At 38.3% G+C, this 20,905-nt stretch overlaps 2 protein-coding genes and 1 non-coding gene across 4 annotated transcripts in view; all 3 read left to right on the top strand.

Moving 5' to 3' along the window:
• The first annotated feature begins 1,252 nt into the window (after window positions 1–1,252).
• On the top strand, window positions 1,253–20,639 carry HAUS6 (HAUS augmin like complex subunit 6). 2 transcript variants are annotated; one of them, XM_010725688.3, is made up of 17 exons: window positions 1,253–1,515; window positions 1,740–1,835; window positions 2,478–2,556; window positions 3,654–3,786; window positions 4,374–4,521; window positions 7,161–7,226; window positions 7,350–7,401; window positions 7,619–7,792; window positions 8,463–8,647; window positions 9,197–9,314; window positions 9,899–9,971; window positions 10,510–10,585; window positions 11,857–11,920; window positions 12,584–12,769; window positions 13,643–13,778; window positions 14,238–15,233; window positions 18,735–20,639. In XM_010725688.3, exons 1-17 carry the CDS (start codon window positions 1,403–1,405, stop codon window positions 18,788–18,790), a joined length of 2,751 nt encoding a protein of 916 aa, XP_010723990.1. In that variant the 5' UTR covers window positions 1,253–1,402; the 3' UTR covers window positions 18,791–20,639. The 2 variants fall into 2 exon arrangements, with proteins under 2 accessions (XP_010723990.1, XP_031413170.1); XM_031557310.1 differs by lacking the exons at window positions 1,253–1,515; window positions 2,478–2,556 and having other exon boundaries at window positions 1,746–1,835.
• Window positions 11,649–11,778, top strand: LOC116217569. Its single transcript, XR_004162263.1, has one exon.
• SAXO1 (stabilizer of axonemal microtubules 1) overlaps window positions 19,845–20,905 on the top strand; it is a 26,395-nt gene continuing 25,334 nt past the window's right edge. Inside the window, exon 1 of the mRNA XM_019610486.2 lies at window positions 19,845–19,937. Within this exon, the coding sequence (XP_019466031.1) occupies window positions 19,861–19,937 (77 nt within the window). The 5' untranslated portion in view covers window positions 19,845–19,860. The remainder of the gene's footprint in view (window positions 19,938–20,905) is intronic.

Genomic DNA, 20,905 nt, shown 5'->3' with positions numbered 1-20,905 from the left:
TTTTTTTTTTTTAAATCAGAGCTGTTTCTTCTAGCTGCATCAAAACTGACTATTCTTTCCAAGGACTACATGCTAAATTAATTCATTAGCTTTTGTGTCAAGCTCCTGTTCTACAAGCCAGGTATAGCCTAACAAGCATATCCAATATTCTAGTATTTGTTAATTAGTTGTATAGCTGTTTGTTTTTCAGTTGGCAACAGCCAAGAGAACACCCCAGTGCTTTGCATAAAGGGCTGCCAACAAAAGGAGTTTATGAGGATTTGCCCCACAGCTTCTTCCAGTCTTCCCAAAAAAGCTCTTCTGCATCTACCTCTTTGCTGCTGGGAGTGGCAGGAGACTTGAGCCATCTCAGATTCTCTCAGGTTGATTTTTCTGGGCTCTGTGCCCTAACAGCACAGAGATGGCTCCCTTTGGCATGGGTGCTTTGTGTACAACAAGGTGTTCCTTCTTTCTGCTTTGCCTCCTGCATGTAAAAATGCTGGCCATCCTGATGCTGGCTGTTGTGAGGCCTCAGCAGGAGAGGGTAAATGCTTAAAAAGGGAGTGGAGCAGGAGTAAGGATGGCAGCTGGAAACGGAGGGGGAAGACACTAGGAAGCGAGAGGGAATAGAGAAGGGTAAGGTAGAAGCAGATTTATGATAAGAAAAAGGTTAAAAAAAAAAAAAGTCAAGAAAGTGAATTGAAGGTAGGGGTGTTTCTGTTGTCAGTGGTAATCTTTTCACGATTAAACAAACTCTGGGTTAACTACTTGCTAGGAAATGCCGAAGCCGCGCTAATGAGCACACAGCGCTTCCTGAGCGAGCGGTGCCGGGCGGACGCCGCTCGCTGCGTTTCTCTGGGGATCACAACCGCGCCTGTGCGCGGGGCCGCGCGGCGGCAGGGGCAGCGCGCCTGGGGATGAACCCGGCACCGCCTCCGCGGCCGCGTCTGGCCACAGAAATGCCTTGAAATAAAAGACTGAACTTCACAGCCTGTTGTCGGTGCGAGTTTTACTTGGTTTTCGCGGTGAAGTTATACAGTCACCTAAGCCAGGCAGAGCCCGATAGGCCAGCCCGGCCCTGCAGGCCAGGCGCTATTATCCCCACGATAGGCCCTCCGTGGGCCCGCGGTACGGCGCCGGCTGGGCCCTTCTGCGCATGCGCCGTCCCTCCCGGCTGTGCCCAGACTCTAGTTCCCAGCATGCAGCGCGCCAAACGGGCTTGGAGCTCGGCGTCACCACCGGCGGTACGCGTCTCGGTCCTGCCCAATCAGCGCCCGCGCGTGGTCTCGCGGCTCCGCGGCGCGGCGAGTTCGGGCGGGAAGCGGGAAATGGCGGCGCGGCGGCCGTTGGGGTAGGCTGCTGCGGCCTGGCGTCCGTTCTGCTTGCTCCTTAAGCTAAGGGTGTTCCGGCGGCTCCAGGTGCCATGGACGAGTCGTGGAACTGGCAGAAGGATCATCTCTGGCTCTACCTTTTGGCGCTGGGCTTCGATCCGGAGGCTGCCGAAGTGGCTTCGGGCACTAACTTGCCGCTGGGAGCGTAAGGCCGCGGGAGCACTGGGACGGAGGAGGGCGCGGGGGGCCTTCAAAGGGGGTCTGGGAGGTGTGCGGCGCGGAGGCGTCAGGGTTGCTTCAGTATTTAAGTTATAATTCGTAATATTTCAACGTAAAATAACGTTCTGCGTTACTCGTAAGTGATGGATTAAGCGTTCTGTAAGCTGTGCTGCTTCGCTCCTTGTCATGTGGCTGTATGTGTGTTTTTAGGGCTGTATTTGACACGCCGAACTACAGCATTTTCCACGTTATTGCACAGTTTTTGTTCACTAAGCTGGACAAGCAGCGGGCAGAAGACACTTTCAGGTGAGTGGCTTGTTCAGTGCGTGCTGTGCATGTCATAAAGAATATAGTGTAGCAGTTAGTGAGGGGAAAAAGCGATCTCTTGAGGAATACCGTGGGAAAATGATATTCTTCCAGTGGATTTGTTTCCCCTTTATCTGTAGTCCATAAACTTACCTTAGATATAGCGGCTGTACTTTGGTAAGCTTAATAAGTGTTTCTGCAGAAGCAAAGTGATCTGTCTTTGCCTTTTGTTTTCCACACCAAACACTGGGTAATTTCTCCCAGCATAGAGATTGCTGCTGAAAATCTTAAGTGTGATGAGAATCCCATCTTCGTGTTTTCTGATACGACAAAACTGCTTTAGCTTATCCATTAAAGAAACTGTTGGGGGGAAGATTGCGGTTGCAAAAACTGTAAGCATTCAGGCTGCTTTTTCTGAGTCTAAAACAAGTATAGACAAATTGCTCTCTGAAGAAGTCCATAATTCTCACATCAAGAAAAATCTTGTTGTTTAATAAACTTCTTGCTATTTTTGGTCTGGGCATCAGGCATCATTCTCGGATAAAACTTTGTTTACAACATGTGAACAGTGTAACTGAATTCTTGAAGATATATTAAAATATATTTTTTCCTGTCTCATTTTCTATTGCCTCTCATGGAAAGAAACTGCATGCTTCCAGATATAAAACCTGTAGATCCTGAATTCAGGAAACTGTGCAGCTCATGGCTAAAAGAAATTTCAGTAAGTGTAAAGAGGAGTGGAAACTGATTGTTGGTTTCGCTGACATTCTTTCTTTGTTGTTTGTTCTGGAAGAACATAACTGAGTTTTAAATCAAAGGACTAGGCTTTAACTGATGCCTTATTTCATGTAGTGTATCATGTCCTTCCTCAGTAAAAGCTGTGTTATGACAGAGGTTGAATCTTGGATCCAAAAGCTGCTATGCATTTCTTCTGGTTGATCATATTTGGTAGTTATGGAATCACAGAATATCCTGTGTTAGAAGAGATCCAAAAGCCTGTGTGATGCTTGTATGGATGAGGCTACAGAGGTTGCTCTGAAAGTACTGCCTCTTATTTCCTTGGAAACTAGAACAGATAAAAAGAGCAGAGGAGATAAATAATTTCAGAGCAGCCCTTGTAATTTGCTCTAACTTGAGAGATTCTTGGTAAAATTAAATGAAAAGATAATTATTATTGTAAAAGTAATTTCAAATACTTTAAAAACTTAAGATTGTTCTTTACATACAGGAGAATTTGGCTATAAAGTTTAAGGGCAATGTTCTAAAGAGACAAAACAAAATTTCTTCTTTTAGATATCACTGACTTATTAGGCCTTCTGGTGCTGCATTTGTTTAAATAGATCTAGAAATCAGGTCTTTATGTACTCAGGCGCTCTTCATTTCGAGTAACAGTGGACAAGATGAAACCTGCCTATACAAAAAAAACCTTAGTAAGGTCAAAGTAGAACAAATTCCACAGATAAGTTATCTCAGCAGAAAATGTGAGGGAAAGCCTGAATGTTATTGTAAGGTAGAGATTACTGGTAGGAATGGGGAGGGCAGAAATTTCTGGCATTTACTTTACACTAGACTTTGTCTTGAAACAAATTTTTCTTGTATGGAACTAAGGGTCGTGGAAGAATGTTCAGAAAATGTTAGTCTCTTTCTAGGACTAGAGTAGTCATCAGATGTAGTGTCAAAGCAGATTAGGTTTTCATTGGACTTGCAAGCAAGTAGGATGCAGTGCTTCTGTGCTCTTTGTACAAAAGTATTTGGTGACTGTTTATAGCTATTATTTTTTTTGGCTAATTGTGTATTTAAAATCAATTTTACATCTAGAATGAAGAGGAAAGTGGTATTCCTCAAGTTGGATCTTCTTTGTTTCTTTCTCCTGCTGGTCATAAATTTATTCATCTAATGTATCAGTTTGCAAGACATGTACTAGTTGAGGATCTGAGAAAGAGCTATGCAGGTAAGCTGTCATGGAACAGTAACATTATTTCAGACATATAATTAATGTCTAAAGTCCTGAATGTATGCCAAAAGCTGAAAGTAGGTCTGTGTCAGTGGCTTAGCTCAAAATCTTTCACAAAGTTGCTGTGTGCTTGCATAGAACTCCTAGAACAATGCAGACTGTGGCTTACTGTTACTTTGCTGATCTTGGTCCTAGGTTCATGTATATAATGTTGACCGTGCATGCACATAATGATTTACTCCAAAACTGTTTTTTTATCATTTTTTCTTTTTATCATTTTTTCTTTTTATCATTTTTTCATCTTTTTTTCACAATTTGAGGGATTCTGAAGAATCTAGACTATCTGTTCTAGGCATTTTGTGTTTTCTTGGCATAAGGAACAGGAAAAAGGTGTGAGAGGGAAGGAGGGAAAATGTACACAATAGACAAGGCTGTCAAAAAAGATAGTATACTGCATAACCTGCTTCAGTGTAGGTAAAATAGGCAACCTTACATGTGGTTCTCTTTGCTAAAACTAGGGAGACCAGGAAGCTATCTGTTTCCAAAAAGTGAATCATGCAATCCAAATATTAATTTTCTTTTAGACAGCAACATACCTTTTGTTCAAGCTGTACACTTCAGTCCTAAGGATATTCATGAGGCAGATGAAACATGCAGAGTGGCACATAATGAACTTCTGCAGATTTTACTGAGGAAGGATTATATCATCCGAAAATATAAGAAAACATCCCAGTGAGTAATGAACTTAAAGAAACAGTATTTTCATAAAAGCTTACTTTTTTGTGTGTGCTTTTGAAAGGATTTGAGCAGGATGTATTTCACTTCCTTTGTGAGTTGTGCTGAATTTGTTACTTTGCTCCCCTTTTTCCTCCTTTAATTAATTAATTTTAACATACTGTTCGTAGGAAATTACTTCTTCAGTTAGGAGATGCTGCGTATTGGAAGTTGCAACTACCTGGTCACTAAGAATGTGGAATTCTGCATGTGTAGCACTATCTGAAGGATCTTACATGGGAGGATAACAGTTTCAGGATATAATGTGAAGTCTTTGCTTTATGGTGTAATTGCGTAACTCTTAGTTAATTCACCAAAATTTCCTTTTCTTTCTTTATCTAACACTGTCAGAAATATTTTTTTCAATTTTGGGTGGTGCTGTGTGGAGCCATGAGTTGAACACAGTGATCCTCGGGAGCTCCCTTTTAACTTGAGATATTCAGTGATTTATTCTTTCCCATGAAAATTGCTCCCAGTTAGGTTAGAAATAAAAGTTAACTCTGTATACAGGCACAGAGTAGATTTTTCATTGGAATTTACATGATTTAGGTGAGATATTTCACATGATTGGAGAGGTGTAGTGGGCAGTTGCAAGCTTTTTAGGAAAGAGCAGAAAAGGTGGAGGGATTGCAGTATAGGTAAATAGAAGTTTCAGTGCATGGAGGTTAATTATATAAAAGGAGACCAGTCTTTCCATGCCTTTGGATCAAAATTGGAGATGTCACCATGAAGGGTGGTGTGTTACATTCCTTGATTAGGGAAAGTTTATAAAGCCTTCTTCAGACAAATCAGGCCTGCAGACTCCAATTCATATTGATGACTTCAGTTTATGCTGGAAAGGCCATGCAGTGGTGCATAAGTAATCTAGGCAACTTCTGTATTGCACTGAGGATGACTTTAATGCAGTCGCTGGGTGTGCTGAGTAGGGATTATTTTGGATTGACTGATTTAAGGGAAACTTGTCTGGAGGCAAACTTGTCTCCTGTCAACAGGAGCTTTATCATCAGTGCAGCCAAGATCATGGAATTTAAGATTCAAGGGAATGTGAGGAAGACAACTAGAATTGAAAAGACACTGAAGTTAAGAGCAGATTTCCACTTGGCAGCTGTTACGATGTATTTTTGGAAGGCAGGGGAGCTGAGAGGTTCTGGGATATTCTCAGAGAAACCATTGTTGAAGCTCAGAAATGGTCCATCCTGTTAAGTGGAAGTAAAAAAAGCATACACTACAGGAAACCAACCTTTTGAAATGGTGAGCTACTGTTAAAATTCAGAAGTTAATAAGCATAAAAGGTGACTGTGTTCCAGATAAGGATATAGAAATACCTTTCAGGTGTGCAGCAATACATTTAAACCACCCAAAAAGTGGTAATGCCTCCAAGTCTAACTGGCAGCTGGTCATGATTGGAGTTCCTATGGAGTTGATACTAGATTATTCCTTGTTTCTGGAGTTGATCTTGACTTTATATTATTCTTTACTTTTATAAAAGAGTCTGGATGACTGGGATGAGTGCAATCAGCAGATTTGTAGATGATGCCTTATGAAAAAAGTTAGTCATGCTACAACAAAAACAGGTCATGCTGGATTTGACCCACAAGAACTGTGAGAGGTTTAGTGAAGATGAATGTGAATGAGTTGAGCTGGTGAATTACTGATGGGGAAGCAACTCTGCCAAAAGCAGCCATCAGTGAGGATTTCGTTGATCTGCAACCTGAGCATGAGCCTGCAGTGTGCTTTGGCACCAGAGGTGACCAATAGCATTCTGTATGTAAAAGTAGTACAGGCAGCAGAACATAGGATGGATTTATTTCACTCTGGTTTGCACTACTTATATTGCACCTGGAATACTGTGTTCAGTTTTGGTACCTCCCATTGAAGAGGGACGTAGAAAACTAGGGAGATTCTTGAACAGAAACTCTATGCTTAGAAGTTTAGAAAACTTGACACATGAGGAAAGGTTGTAGTTGGGTTATGTAATCACTATCACTATTTAATCACACACGATCACTAAGTTTTGGTGTGTAATCATACTTTTCCCAATTCTAAAGGGTAGTTAAAGAGGTGGAAGTACTTCACATTAATTTACAATGACAGAACAAGAGGCACATGGTGCTTTCTGGGGGGAGGGGGAAACTCTGGATATACAAAAAAAAAGTTTCTCTTGTGAGAACAGTTAAAACACTGAACAGGTAATAGAATTTCCTACACAACTTTCAAGACTGGTCTTAACAGGGCCATGTACAGTTGATGAATATATTTAAAAGTTTATACTGATAAACAACACATTTTTAGAAAATAATACATTTTGGGTCTAATAAAATTTAAGCTATTTTAGTGGAATATGACAGCTACATTTACAAATATTTTAGTGGTTTTTCTGGCTGTCTTTCTTTACAGGGTTGTGGTAAGGATCTTGCTTTTTACAATTTTGTAAAAACAATGTAAAAATGCAATTTTTACATTGTTCCAAAATAGCTTCATTGTTCAGATCTGGAATAAATATAATCACATAGTGAGTAAAATTCTGGAAGCAGCAAAGCAAAAGCCTGGAATTTTGAGAATCTGTGGTGAAGTGACTGTAATTTTTTTTTCTTTAGGTGTTTAATTAAAGAAATAAAGCAGATGAAATCTGAATATGCACACCTCCAGCAACAATTGCAGAAGTAAGTATTTCTCCTCGGAACTACATTAGATAAATAAAACATTTTTTTTAATTAATTTATATGAAATATTGACTTCAATTTTACTGCAATCCACTTGAACTTTTCCCTTGCATTTGCATGTAGGATGGAATCAAGGAAACAAAACAAAAAAGACAGAGCTGAGAAAATTCAAAAGGTGAGCTTTTGCCCTTTCCTGCCCCTTCCACCGCCCTGTCCCATCCCTCCTTCCCCCCCTTTGTGGCAGATGATCATCATATTTATAACATTTGTATATTATTTATCGTCATACTGGTATTTCTAATTGTCTACCTGTGATTATGCCTGTGTGCTATTTTGTTATTGTGTTATAGTATTATGATGGGTGTTTTAACATAGAATTTTTGTTCATTAAGGTTCGTAGTATGTGGACATTGATAATGGAAACTTTTACCTCTCTGAAAAAGGAAATGGAAATTGTAGACTCTGTATGTGAAGGTGATGTTGATCAGTACATTTTCGATGGAACTAACGTTGTTGTCAGTGTCCCACATCTGTTGGTTGACAAAGTTGAAAATGAAAGACAAGAAGTAAGTAACTTTTGTCTGTGCTAAACTGTTTTGCTTTTTTTTTTTTTTTTTTGGTCCCCAAGAGTGCAGTTAGGTACTTTAGAATTAAATACCTTTCACAGATGATAAAGATGATTGTAAAGATAAACAAAACATGTAAAATGATTGTAAAAGTTTGTATGATTATGCTGCTGTTCTGTATTGGCAGTTTTTGAATTATTTTCTTCTGAAGTTTGAAATGTAGTAATTGTGTTGCTAGGTTTGTCTAGTCAATACTTCAATTGTTGCCCAATTGCGACTGTAAAACTAACTTTGTCATTTAACCTATAGTTCCTAATTGATTTTGTTTCCATTGTGAAGTATAGGGTGGTATTTAGGCCTGCTCTATCTTTTGAGGCAGTGGTTAAATGGAATAGTTCCATTAGTTGATGCATTTTTAGTTCACACTGCTTTTTAGGCTGCCTTCAAGCAGACTATGCTAACCGAGAAAACCAATCTGAGGCTTAAATCAGGGGTGTGGATTTTTTCCTTGTTTTTTTTTAATGAAACAGTTAGAACCAAATCAAAGTGCCGACTTTGAATCACAGTGCAAATATTATCCTTGCTGTGAATACAGAAGACATAACTTCCTGTTATTGATGTGTTGTTTCTGTTCAGTAATACATTTTCCTTTTGCTTGCAATATGTCAAGGTGTGTACAGGAAATTTATATGAAGATGAAAAGCTGAATTTTTTAACACTCATTCAACTATTAAATGAAGCCCTAAGAATTTTAAGAGATGAATGCAATCAGTTTGCCTCAAAAAGACACTTACAGTCCCTTGTGAATATGGCTAAATTACAAAGTAAAGTACAATTGCATTTGGAAGCACTGAGGTAATTATCTGGAATTTTTGTCTGGTTCTCTGTTGTTTATTGTGAGAATCATGTCATCTTATCCTTGAGTCTTTTCTAAAAGAATTGCTTATAGTGAGAACGTGTAGATTTGGTTTGACAAGTTCATATTTGTCTTGATCCATCTATATAATTTTTAAACTGAAATTTGTTGTTAAGTAACTTCAGTTTTTTTGCCCTTGCTCCATAGATATTTTAGGATTTGTTTCTTTAGACCTGGCTAATTAGCTGATTTGCTTTTTCAATATTACATTGATAAGTTCTGAGATTCAAAATTTGATCTGAAACAAGTCAGGGAAAGTTTAAGCACGTATTTGAATGTAGTTCTTCTGCTGTAAGGAAACATAAAGACAGTGCAGCAGCTGTTTTTTAGGTTGTGAATTTCTGTTAGATTTTAATGCAAGCACGAATGTGTGAATAAGTTGTTGTATGTCAGAGGTTTTGAAGGATAAGGGGAATATGTGATTATTATTATTATGTGTTTTTAAGTATAATTTTTATCCCAACATAATGATGTTTCTTCCTTTGCAGACTAAGAACAGAAAAGCAGCACTTTATTTTGAATGAATCAAATTCTAGAAGACAGACAGAGTGGATAACGAAGTGGGAAAGCTCTGCTGGCTGGTCTTCACTCTGCAACCAGGATTCAGTAAGTAGTGCTGGGGAAGGGAAGGGGTGAAGATGAGGTGCATCTAAGCTGGTCTTTTCCGTTGCTGTATAATGCTGTACATCTTTGTTGAACTTCTAACACTAACTTTGGTTAGTGGATCAGCACAGTATAGCAGAAATTGCTTTCTGAAGTAGTTTTTCTTTGTGAAGAAAATATGCTCAACTTAATGACAGCTGGTGTGACTTCGTTTGATGTAGTGGGTGGAACTGCCTTGTCAAGACAGCACAAATAAGAGTTGATTAATTTATATATCAACAATACATACTTCTTTTTCCCTTTGCTGTAGAAATTGAGCTTTCGTGTGCTGTCACTGGACATCTACTGAATTGTATTTTCCCCTTTAAAGTGATCTCCTTGATGAACAGCAGAAATTCCATTCTGACGCTCACATCTGTACAGAGATCTAAGATCCTTGCCTCAGTAGTGAGCAAAAGCTGCATGTTGAGCCTGGCTTCTCATTTGCAGAAAAGCTACTATAAATAGCTGCCTTTTAATTGCTGGTGTGACACAGTTTTTTCTCATTGCTTGTGTAATTTTTTTTTTCTTTTTTTTTCTTTTGAAAGGAGAAAGCTGTATCAGGAGCAAAAGAAGATCGTGGAGATTATATCTTTTCTCAAAATCCAGGATCAGATTCAGGTGCGTGAACTAGAGAAGCTTTTCCTGCTTCCCCACCCCCACCTCAACTGTTACAAGTTTTCATGGAACCCAGAATCATTGAATTGTAGAATCACCAATGTTGGAAAAGACTTCCAAGATCATCCAGCGCAGCCTAACCATCTGACTACCAACAATATTAAGACTACTTGCTTTTTGTTTGCAGGTTTCTTTGATAGACTTTGGTAATTTAGTTCTGAATGAATACTTAGAATAATTGCCTTTCGTTTTGTCAACATAATTCATTCAGAGGAGCAGATAGAATCATGTCTTTTGAGCATGCATTCAGGAGCAGCACAAATGGGTGCTGGCTTCTAGTGGCATCTGTGCCTGCAGGAGCTTAATGAGCAAACAGGTTGATTCAGCTGCACTGGCTATGTTGATTACCTTTTCTTTAAGTGTTGAAGGAGCTTGTGCTGTGAATATTCTACACCTGTGGTGCGAGTTACTTGTATTGCCTACAAAGTCTCAACAACAACAAAAGAAGAAGCAATACTAAAACACTTACTTGCTTTTCTAGATATTCTGTGGGAGCTAAGTTACGAGAACAGTGAATCAACCACCAGTGTCTCATCATCGTTAACACCAACTAGATGGTATGACTTTAACAAGAAATTGATTTAAAAAAAAAAAAACCTAACAACCAGCATCAGTGGAAATGATGGAAACTTATTTTGTGAGCATAAGTGGAATATTTCAGTAGTGCTCTCCTTACTTGTTATGTCCACTTGATAGGGTAAGTAAAAAGTAAAGTAACTATGGCTTTCTGCACCTGGAGACGGTGAGCAACTGTTGACTGACAATGTGCAGCAGCTGAGTGGCAAGACTTTAGCTGCAACTTTTTAACTACATTCATTTAAGTTTTAGGAGGCAAAGGGTAGACTGGAGAATTTTCCTCAGACTAGGTTGAGGTAGATGTGTGTTCACTATAGCCTGAGGATAAGAAAACATGTTCCCAGGAGCCTTGTTTCTGTGTTTAAAAACAAACAAAACAGCCTAAACAAACAAATCCTAGAGAAATCCCAGATTTGAGTCTTCTAAAATAACTTTTTTCTGTCTCTTATTATAATTAAAAAAAAAAAAAAAGTTAAAACAGGACTAAATATTTTCTGAAGCCTTCTAAGGGGTTTTGACACAGTATTTCTTTAGTGCCAGAAAGTTTAATAAACTTGAATAATGGTATCACAAGATAGAAATCCTACTAATTTTTGAATGTTGCCTACTAGAAGAGAGGGAGTTGGCAAAGAAAAACAATGCTAATGTCGTACACTTTGACATTAGCAGCTTATTTGCATATGAATCTCAAAAATTGTCCAATTGCTTAATGGAATTTCTCTCGGTGACTTGTTACAGCATGGATTATTGTCTGTTTATGATTGTAAAGACATTCAGCAGTAAGTATTGAAATTTTAGGTTGTCTTCCTAAGAAGTGAGATCTGTACGTTACGTTTTAGATCTTTGCCATTAATACTTTAGTAATCAGAAATGATAAGACTTGAGTATTTGGAAGTCAGGTGATGTTGTATGAATATTTAGGGAGAAGAACATCAAGTCTGCAGAAGGTTTTCCAATTGCCTTTGTTAGAAGACAAAACATACCATAACACCCCTTCTCTTTCACTTTGCTAATCAAGGGAAAAAGTTACATAATTACCAAGTTTGGGAGGCTGATACACAAATAGAGCTAAATCTGCTCTAGTTGTCACGTGTTCTCCCTATAGTAAAATTGCCTTCTGATGACCGGGACGAATTGAGGGAAATCGTAACGGACAGATACGGGGCACACAGGTGTATAAGGACTGTGTACTAAGACTTGTATGCCACTTGTTTTGTTTTTCTCTAAAATGGCTTTTTTTTTTTTTTTAAAGGGTCTCTTCAAAATCTTCAGAGTTGTCAGAAACATCTGAAAACAAAGACCTGTTAACTGAAAAGGTTATTCTTAAGTGATTTATCACCTGTGTCCAATATGTTAAATGTCTTTAATATTTGCTTTTGACGTTACTTGAAGCCTAGACTTAGTATGTTTTGCTGTGAATTTTTTTTTTTAAAAGCAGTATAACTGTTCTTCTGAGTCAGTCCTAAACTGTGAAAACTAATTGCCATGAACTTCCTTAAGAAATAGGCAAGCAATAGGAAATACAAGAACTTAATTATGACTTATAGTACAACATACAGTGTATCACAGATTTCCTGCCTGTGAAAATAGAACTGACTTTTTGGTTGTGAGCAATAGTCAGACTGGGATGTTCCTTTAAATTGTGTCTAAAAATAAGAGATATAATGTGTCCTAGGGGGAAATTGTATGTACAATTGTCCATTGTACTATTGTTCATTGCAGTTTTTTGAAGGTAGTTGCAGATGATATTGTCTGTGTTCAGTAATGACACCTCATTGTAGCCTCTACTTAGGTCCTACTTTTTTTAATAAGATGGGTGTCACAATAACTTGTATTTAGTTAGAATTTAAAACCTTGAAATATTCTTGTTGATACAAATGCCAAGTTTGTTGCTCTCAGAATTTGTGCAGCATCTCCATTATGCTAGTTTTCTGAGACTTGAATTTAAAATTTTGCATAACTATTGTGTATTCCTCTAGGACTTGCATATTGAACCGGACAGCGGGAAAGTAAAGCCCGTGTCTCCAACGATCTCAGAGGATGGAAAAGATGAGCTCAGCTTATCAGAATCACGGGAAAACTCAGAAGGTCATGTTACCCAGAAAGATGCTCCTGTCGAAAAGAAAGATGCTCTTGAGAAAGCTAGAGAAGAATTGGCAGAAGAGGTTAGGAAAAGTTATTGTTTTTTTTTTGTTGTTGTTGTTGTTGTTGTTGTTGTTTTAAATAAGTATCCATTCAGAAAAGAAATTGCAAATGTTTTTTAAAGAAGTTCTTTTCATGTGTATATATAAAAGTTTTTTTTTTCCCCTGCTAGACAGATGCCACTGAGTTTTAGGAGTGATGATGGCCCAATTAACTACAATCTGAAAACATAAAACAAAGCACAGAATATTTCTAAGCCACCGTAGCATGAATAGCACTTTCGAAAGAATCATAATATGATTTTTAACACCTTTCGTCCTTTAGTTTCTGAACCACTGCATGTATTTAGAATTTAACACTCCTTTTTGTTTCTGAATTCTGTGGCTCAAAATTTAACCGAATTTGGCAATTTTAGCAAAGATTTAACTATTCCTTTTTTTTTTTTTTTTTTGCATTTTAAGAGTTAAATAAGGAATTCCTCTAGAAGAATTATTACTATGTTCACCATATCTTGATTTGAAAATTAAATTATCTTTCAGCGAAAGAAGGCAATTAGTTGTCATCTGCTACATGTTCTATTTTTGGAACTCTAACCTTTATGCTTACACCATTCTAGACCAATATCTCAAATATCTTTTGAGTGTGTTTTTTCATTTTAAAGGTAGATTCATGTGGTAGCTTCTAATCAAATTCTGATTTTGCTACCATAACTTAATTTTGTGTTTGTAAGGTACTGTTCTCATTATAAGCCTGGGTAGTAAATTGCAGAATAATCAAGAGGTTCCAAACTAGTCCAGTCACTTAGAGAATATGATTTGCTTGGAGCCATAGCTAACGGAAGTACAAAAGTTATAATTATGCTTTCTCAGAATTTGCTCTTCTGTAATATTCTACAGATTGCAAAAATGATGACATCTGAGTCACCTCAGAGTGGTGGAGGAAGAGGAATAGCATCAGATGATCTCATCAGCTTTCTGGATTTTAGCCCATTTTTGACAAAGAAACAAATTCCCCGAACTCCAGAAAATCTGCGTGAGTCTAAAATGCTCTGTTAATATAATATGCTATCACTAATGAGAAATGTAGCTAGCTCGTTGACGCTGTATTTTTCACACATGAAGAATAGTTCACTCTGTAAAGCTGCATGTAGTCCTAAAGGCTCACTTTTGTAGCTCAGGATCAGCATGTACTGTAAACTTGCATAGATGTTTCACTAGCATAGATGTTTCCTAGAATCGCCTTCTGTTGTGAGGCAAGTGTCTTGGGAAAACTAAGTATAAACAAGTATAAATGTGTTATTATATATATGTTTGTGTGTGTGTGTGTGTGTGTGTGTGTGTGTGTGTGTGTGTGTGTTTGTGTGTGTGTATAAATATATACATATATTTTTTTTTTCTGATTTCCTTATGTTATTAACTGGACAGTAGAAAAATTTGGTTCGGAGTGTGAAAGAAAAATATTTTAAAATTTTATTTGTGTTTGTTTCATTAGTTACTGAAATTAGAAACTCATGGAGAAAAGCTATTCAGTCTGAAGACTTGCCAGATGCAGAGCTGGTCTCAACCGAAGAAATAAGAGATGCTCCAGTGGACGCTAGTCCTGCAATCCAGGATAAGGCAGCCATTAGTTTAGATGGGGCTTCCTCTCCATCTGATGTACCTAACTTTGATTATCCATTGTCAGAACAAAAGTCCCAAGGAAGTTCTACAGAACTTATAGCTCTAAAGCAGATGGTAAGTCACTTCAATGAACCTCTGCTTTGGGAAGAAACATCTGCAATACTACAGAATGTGAGCAGTGAAGAAGAATTAGAGGATACTGTTTTTGGAGGAAGTTTTATAGGAAAAACAAAACAATCACCGTGCATGTATGTAGAGAAGAGCTTGAATACTCCATGTATTTCTTCAGAAGACAGTAGTAAAGTGAATACTCTACCCTCAAATCACCCTTTGGGTTTAGTGGATAAAGATCTGCAGTGGAATGCGTCTGCAGTGTTAAGTTATAATAGTTGTGAAGGTGATGATTTGGGGATGTCACATGAGACTACTCCAGGAAAGCTTAGTAGCAGAAATCCTAATAAATTTGGGATGTCTGAATCTGGATTTGATTTTTTAGGCAGTCTATGTATACCGGATAATACAGTAAATCAAGAGAATACTCAAAATTTAAAGCCAAATCAAGATTCCCTGCTCAGCAGATACAAAGTGCTGGAAGAAAGTATATCTGGAGAAGGACAGGAAGTGCATGAGATGTTTATTGGAGATGAATCTTTAAGTTATTTCTCAGACCTAAGTCTTACTCCAGAAGAAAAAGGAAGAGATGATTTGCACGTATCTGTAGAGCGCTTCAGTTTGGATGCAGAGTTTACCAAGATACAATCACCAAGATACAATCCTTCCCTGCTATCTTTGCTGGCCTTCTCTAAACACATAGAAGTGGCATCAAATATTGATGAAATCCCATTAGACCTGATAAATAAATTGAAAGGTAAGTGTCCATGTACTTTAGCAACCAGGTTTTGTCCATTTTGCCACCAGTTATACTACCACAGGTGTCATCTGAGTAGCTAAGCCCTCCTGTAAAAGTGTTGGACAAAAGATTATTTGCATGCTTATTTCTTATAGATGATGAGACAAAAGCAAAGCAAATAGGTTCTATTTTTCTTGTTTTATGTATGTCTTTCAAGGAAGAAAAAACATACTTGTCTGGTTTTCTAAGGAAACCTACAGCTATTTAAAAAACAAAAAACAAACAAACAAAACCCACTATATGTGCATTAGCAGAATTCACAAAGTTGATTTGAAATAATATGTTTACCCTGAGCATATTTAGTTCTTTAGAAATATATAGTAGGCAATACAAACTTGTGGAGTTCTCTGTTAGATATTTGTAGTCTATATGTCTTCTTTTGTTTAACAACCAGTGCACTGGTTTAAGAAATGCAAGGTTAACTTTTGATGTATGTAAATAAAGATGCGCCAGTAATGGCTCTACACCACTAAAACGTATGTTTTTAGTGATGCACTAGAAGTCTCAGTGAGATTTATGCTTTTTGTAAAGGATTGGCACTTTAAATAATCAGACAAAAAGTAGCTTTTTCAAGTAATGCTTGACAAGGAAAACTTACTATATGCAATGACTCACATTGTAAATGTGAGTGACTTAGGTTATATTGCTTAGTTTACCTCACTTTGAGTAAGAGAAACAAAACTGCTGCAGTGCATCTGCTGGATACTGCTCCGAAAGGTATTTTTCAGAAGGATAACTTAGTCTGACTTCTGAAGACACAATCTTTCCTTACCCACTTTGTACTGTATGACTTAATACTACTTTGGTGTTGTTTTGACATAGTGTTTTGTGAAGAGATCTTGTAAGTGTGTGACAGTGACAGTGCCTTTTGCTTTTTTTCATATCAAAGCACTGAGTAGATGATACTTTGGTCTAATCTACTGCCAGTGTAAAGGGCAACTTGATACAGAATCACAGAATCTTGTTATCCTTTACCTCTTTTGTAAGGTTTAATTCCAAGCGGGTGTTAGCCTTCCTTGTTGCATTCCTACAGGCCCTGGCAACATTTTTGTGTTCTTCCTCAAGAGATCGAATGCAGCTCCCTGCTGAAGCAGGCACCCTACAATAGGTTGTACAGGTAGGCATCCGGATAGGTCTTGAATGTCTCCATAGAAGGAGATTCTACAGTCTCTTTTGGTGACCTGTGCCATTGCTTCATCACCCTTCATCTTCATGATTGTATGGAACTTCCTATGTTCAAGTTTTAGGCCATTAGTCCTTGTCCTGTTGCTATGCAACACTAGGAAGAGCCTGGCCTCATCCATTTGCCTTCCACCTCCTGTCAGATATATGTATGTATAAACATGAATCAGATCTCCCCTCAGTTGTCTTTTCTCCAGGCTGAACAAACTCAGGTTACTCAGTCTTTACTCCTACAGGAGATACTCCAGGTCCTATATCATCTTGCGGCCCTCTGCTGGAATCCTTCTAGAAGATTCATTTTTTATACTGGAGAGCCCAGAACTAGGCACAATAGTTTAAATGCGGCTTCACCAGGGCAGAGTAAAGGGGGAGGGTTACCTCCCTCGACCTGCTGGCCATGCTCTTTAATGCACTTCGGGATATCATTGGCCTGCTTTGCCACAAGGGCACACTGCTAGCTCATGGCCAGCCTATTGTCCACAAGAATATCCTGGTTCTTCTCTGCAGAGGTTCTCTCCGGCAGGTCGTTCTCCAATTCGTGTACTGATGTCTGCAGTTATTACTCTCCGCATGCAAGGCTATGCTTACTCTTATTGAACCTCATCAGGTTCCTCCCTGCCCTACTCTCTAGTTTGTCCAGGTCTTGTTGAATGGCAACGCCTTCTTTTGGTGTGTCAATCACTCCATGCAGCAAACTTGCTGAGATTGGCCTCTATCCTTTCATCCAGATAATTGATGAAGACATTGAACAAGATCAGACCCAGCACCTATTCCTGGGGGATGCTGCTAGTTACAGGCTTCCAACCAGATTCTGTCATTGATGACAACCCTCTTAGCTCTGCCAGTACTCAGTCCACCTCACTGTCAACTCATCCATCTCACGCTTTTTAGCTGTCATATCAAGGATGTTGTGGGAAATGCTATTTAACATTTTGCTAAAGTCAAGGTAGACTACATCCACTGCTCTCCCAACATCTACCCAGCCAGAGATGACATCACAGAAGGCTACCGGCAAGCATGATTTCCCCTTAGTGACTTCATGTTGACTAATCTTAATAACTTTTTTCTCTTCCAATTGCTTGGAGAGGGCACCCAGAACGAGTTCCATCATCTTTCCAGGGTCGGAGGTGAGGCTGACTGGCTTGTAGTTTTCCGGATCCTCCTTCTTGCCCTTTTTGAAGACTAGAGCAACATTGGCTATTCTCCAGTCTTCAGGCACCTCTCCCATTCGCCAAGACCTTTCGAAGATTATCAATAAGAAAGTGTTTTGGCAGCCTTCTCTGCCAGCTCCCTCAGCACACGTGTGCATCCCATCATGCCCCATGGATTTGTGTGCACTGATTTTGGCTAAATGCTCTCTGACCTGCAGGGAGTCTTTCTTTACCTGGGCTGTCTTTCTTAACTCCGGGGTTTGGGATTTCCTGAGGGGCAGTCTTTGTAAGGACTGAAGCAAAAGGGCACCCACATTTTCCCTAGTCTTTTTACTGTTGACGTGTTTAAAAAACAAAAACCTTTCTTGTTATCCTTTACCTCTTTTGCAAGGTTTAATTCCAAGCGGGCATTAGCCCTCCTTGTTGCATTCCTACAGGCCCTGGCAACATTTTTGTGTTCTTCCTAGATGGACAGACTGTTTTTCCACATTTCATGGACCTTCTTTCCTTTTAATTTATCCATGAGTTCCTTGTTCATTCACACAGGCCTCTTGCCACCTTTCCCCAGTTTCTTACTCTTAGGAATGCACTGACCTTGAAATTGGAAGAAGTGGTGTTTAAGTAAGTGTCAACCAGCTCTAATGAGCTTCTAACGCTCTAACCCAAAGGATGCTTTCAAGTAGATCTTTGAAGAGGTTGAAGTCAGCTCTCCTGAAGTCCAGGGCAGCAACCCTTAATGCTTTGCTTCTTCCAAACTTTCTTAACTAGGCTTCCAAGTTTTCTCTTAAAATTGAGCATAAATGCTCATGCTGTGTATTTTCCACTTAATTCTCCTATGTAAGTAACTTAGTAACATGAAACTGTGACTGTATTGATAACAGATTATTTTGTCAGACTTAAACTTGAAGTGCTCTTTTATCTTTTTTTTTTTTTTTTTACTGTGTGCTAAATGCTGTTGGAACAGTATTTTCTATCAGTTAATTGAACATTTCACAGCTATCAAAATTGGAAATAACATCTTACTACTTTTTTAATACATGCAGGTACTTTTTGGGATAGTATTTCTGTTAGTTAATTGAACATTACACAATGTTAACCAATACATACATTTTTTTTTTTCCTCCAGATAAAGAGGAGTTGAATGAGAAGCTGAGCACAAAGGAACCACCATCGTTATTATAAAACTTGTAAAACATACGAACAATGATAATATTAAAATTACGGTGCATGTGTGTGCTTCATCTTTTCTTCAAGCACTGTCCAGATGATAAGTTGCACTCCTATTTCTTGTCAACCCTGTGTACCAAACTTCTTGTCAGTGTCAGTTGCTTGCTTTGGTCCCTTGTGTTTCAAGTCATCCATAGTAATTTTCTGTGAACAACTCAAAACTTATGTACAAAATTATATATTCCTTTGTAAACACAGCTTTGAAAATAGCAGATGCTGAGGATGTTGTTTTTCCATTTTCTAAAATTACATAAAGTCTCAAAGGAAAAATCGCAAAATATTTGGTGTCTCTATCCTGCTCCTTTAAAATAGTAAATTTTTTGGTACTCTGCCTATACTAGATTCTCTCCTCTTAAGCATATTGTCAAGCATTACCATCAGTTTTCAGTGTTGATAAAGACCCTTTTCTTTCATAAATTTCTCCCACTGTAGTGGAATTTTTAGTACAGTTCCTTCAGGCTGTGTACTAAAATTTCAAATTGAAGTTTCAAACTATGGTTTCTGGTAGAGTTAATGCTATTATTTTCAGATTGTAGATATTCCCTAGTAGATTTATATAAATCTGTACACTATGTGTAATGTATACATTTATGACACTGCAGTGTAACTGACAATAACATTATGACAGTCCATTTCCATGTTGATCTAGTTGTGATTGAGCAGCTCGAGACTACAGCTATCAGCTGTCTGAAATAGGCGCAGCTGTGTTGCTTGCAGACCCGAGTCTAGAGCTTGGTGGTGGTGACTTCACAAAGGCTTCCTAGGAAACTGACCCAAGTACTTGTGCCCTGGTCAGAAAATGCTTGAAAGCAGGAACCACAGAGCACTGGTCAGGATGTTGGCGAAGGAGCTTGGTCATGCAAGCCAGGGAAGGAGCTGATCAGTTCAGATGTGCTCTGACAGTATGATCTGCTTCTCAAAGTTTTTTTTTTACATAATTGTTTCGAGAGATTGCTGCTGAAGAGGTTTTCTGCTCTAGAGCATCTGCTGGGAAAGACCTGATCCGTAACTTTTCCTTACCAAATATGCGTCCAGTGTCGCCTGTGCCTTTGCAATCAGTGCCATCCTTGAAGACGTGCGTTTGTCAGCTGTGCTCCTGTGGGTATGTAAGAGTATGGGGGAAGGAACTTGGAACGGAAGTTCCCTGCTAGCAAAATACACTACTCGTTAGTGCTACGGATGTTATTCACTGCTCTTAAGTTACAAATGGAAAATTATAAATACTTTTTTCCATATGGGATGTACTGAATGATGTAGTTCTTGGTTTTCTTTTTTCTTTTTCATAGAAATATACAAATGGCAAGGAGATTTCCCATTTTTCTTTTTACATGGATTGCCTCTCTAAGAGGAGAGCATTTAACTTTTTGGCCACAAATCTGCTTTCAGATACATCTTTCAAATACATATTACTAACTTCGAGTGCTTTAAATCAGTGAAAGTGATCCTTCCTCTGTAAATGCACAAATTATGGAAAAGGTGAGAACTTTGCAAATAGATGAGACTACTGAAAACAGCTAGATTTGTTAGTATTTGTGTCTTTTGAATGTATGCAAACTCTTGAATGCAATAATTAGCTTTTGGCCCTCTGATATAAGATCCATTTTTTCCATGTTTGCAAGTTTAAAAAAAAAAAAAGATGAAGCAGGGAAAAATATTGACTCATAACTTAGTTTGTTTTAAAGCCATAAAATTATAAAGAAGGAATGAATAAGATGCTGATACGGAATTCATGTCAGATTGGAATGTATTACACATGATGAATAACAAATGAATAATAAATACAAGTACTCCAGGAAGAAAAATATTTTTTTGTTACCAAGCTGCATTTTTAAAGTATTTTTATTTGTCTTATTTGTGAGATGCAAGTGCTTCTGCTCCTTCCATTCTTCATTCTGAATGCATTATTCCTTTATTTGATAAGTGGTTTTGTTTGACTTTGAGACCTGTGTTAAAGAAAGGCAACAGAGATCTGATTGTTCTGTTAGTGGGTTTTGGTATCAAGGACCTAAACTTAAAGCATTTGGATCTGGATTGAAAAGGATCCTTTACTCTATCCAAATAATGTATACG

The sequence above is a fragment of the Meleagris gallopavo genome, chromosome Z (genome assembly GCF_000146605.3).
Source record: "Meleagris gallopavo isolate NT-WF06-2002-E0010 breed Aviagen turkey brand Nicholas breeding stock chromosome Z, Turkey_5.1, whole genome shotgun sequence".
NCBI lineage: Eukaryota > Metazoa > Chordata > Aves > Galliformes > Phasianidae > Meleagris > Meleagris gallopavo.
This window is presented reverse-complemented; position numbering and strand designations above follow the sequence as displayed.

Coding starts and splice junctions, on each gene's coding strand:
- HAUS6 (XM_010725688.3), top strand. CDS start 1,403: ATGGACGAGTCGTGGAACTGGCAGAAGGATCATCTCTGGCTCTACCTT. Junction 4,522..7,160: donor AAATATAAGAAAACATCCCA/GTGAGTAATGAA, acceptor TTTTTTCTTTAG/GTGTTTAATTAAAGAAATAA. Junction 11,921..12,583: donor AAGACCTGTTAACTGAAAAG/GTTATTCTTAAG, acceptor GTATTCCTCTAG/GACTTGCATATTGAACCGGA.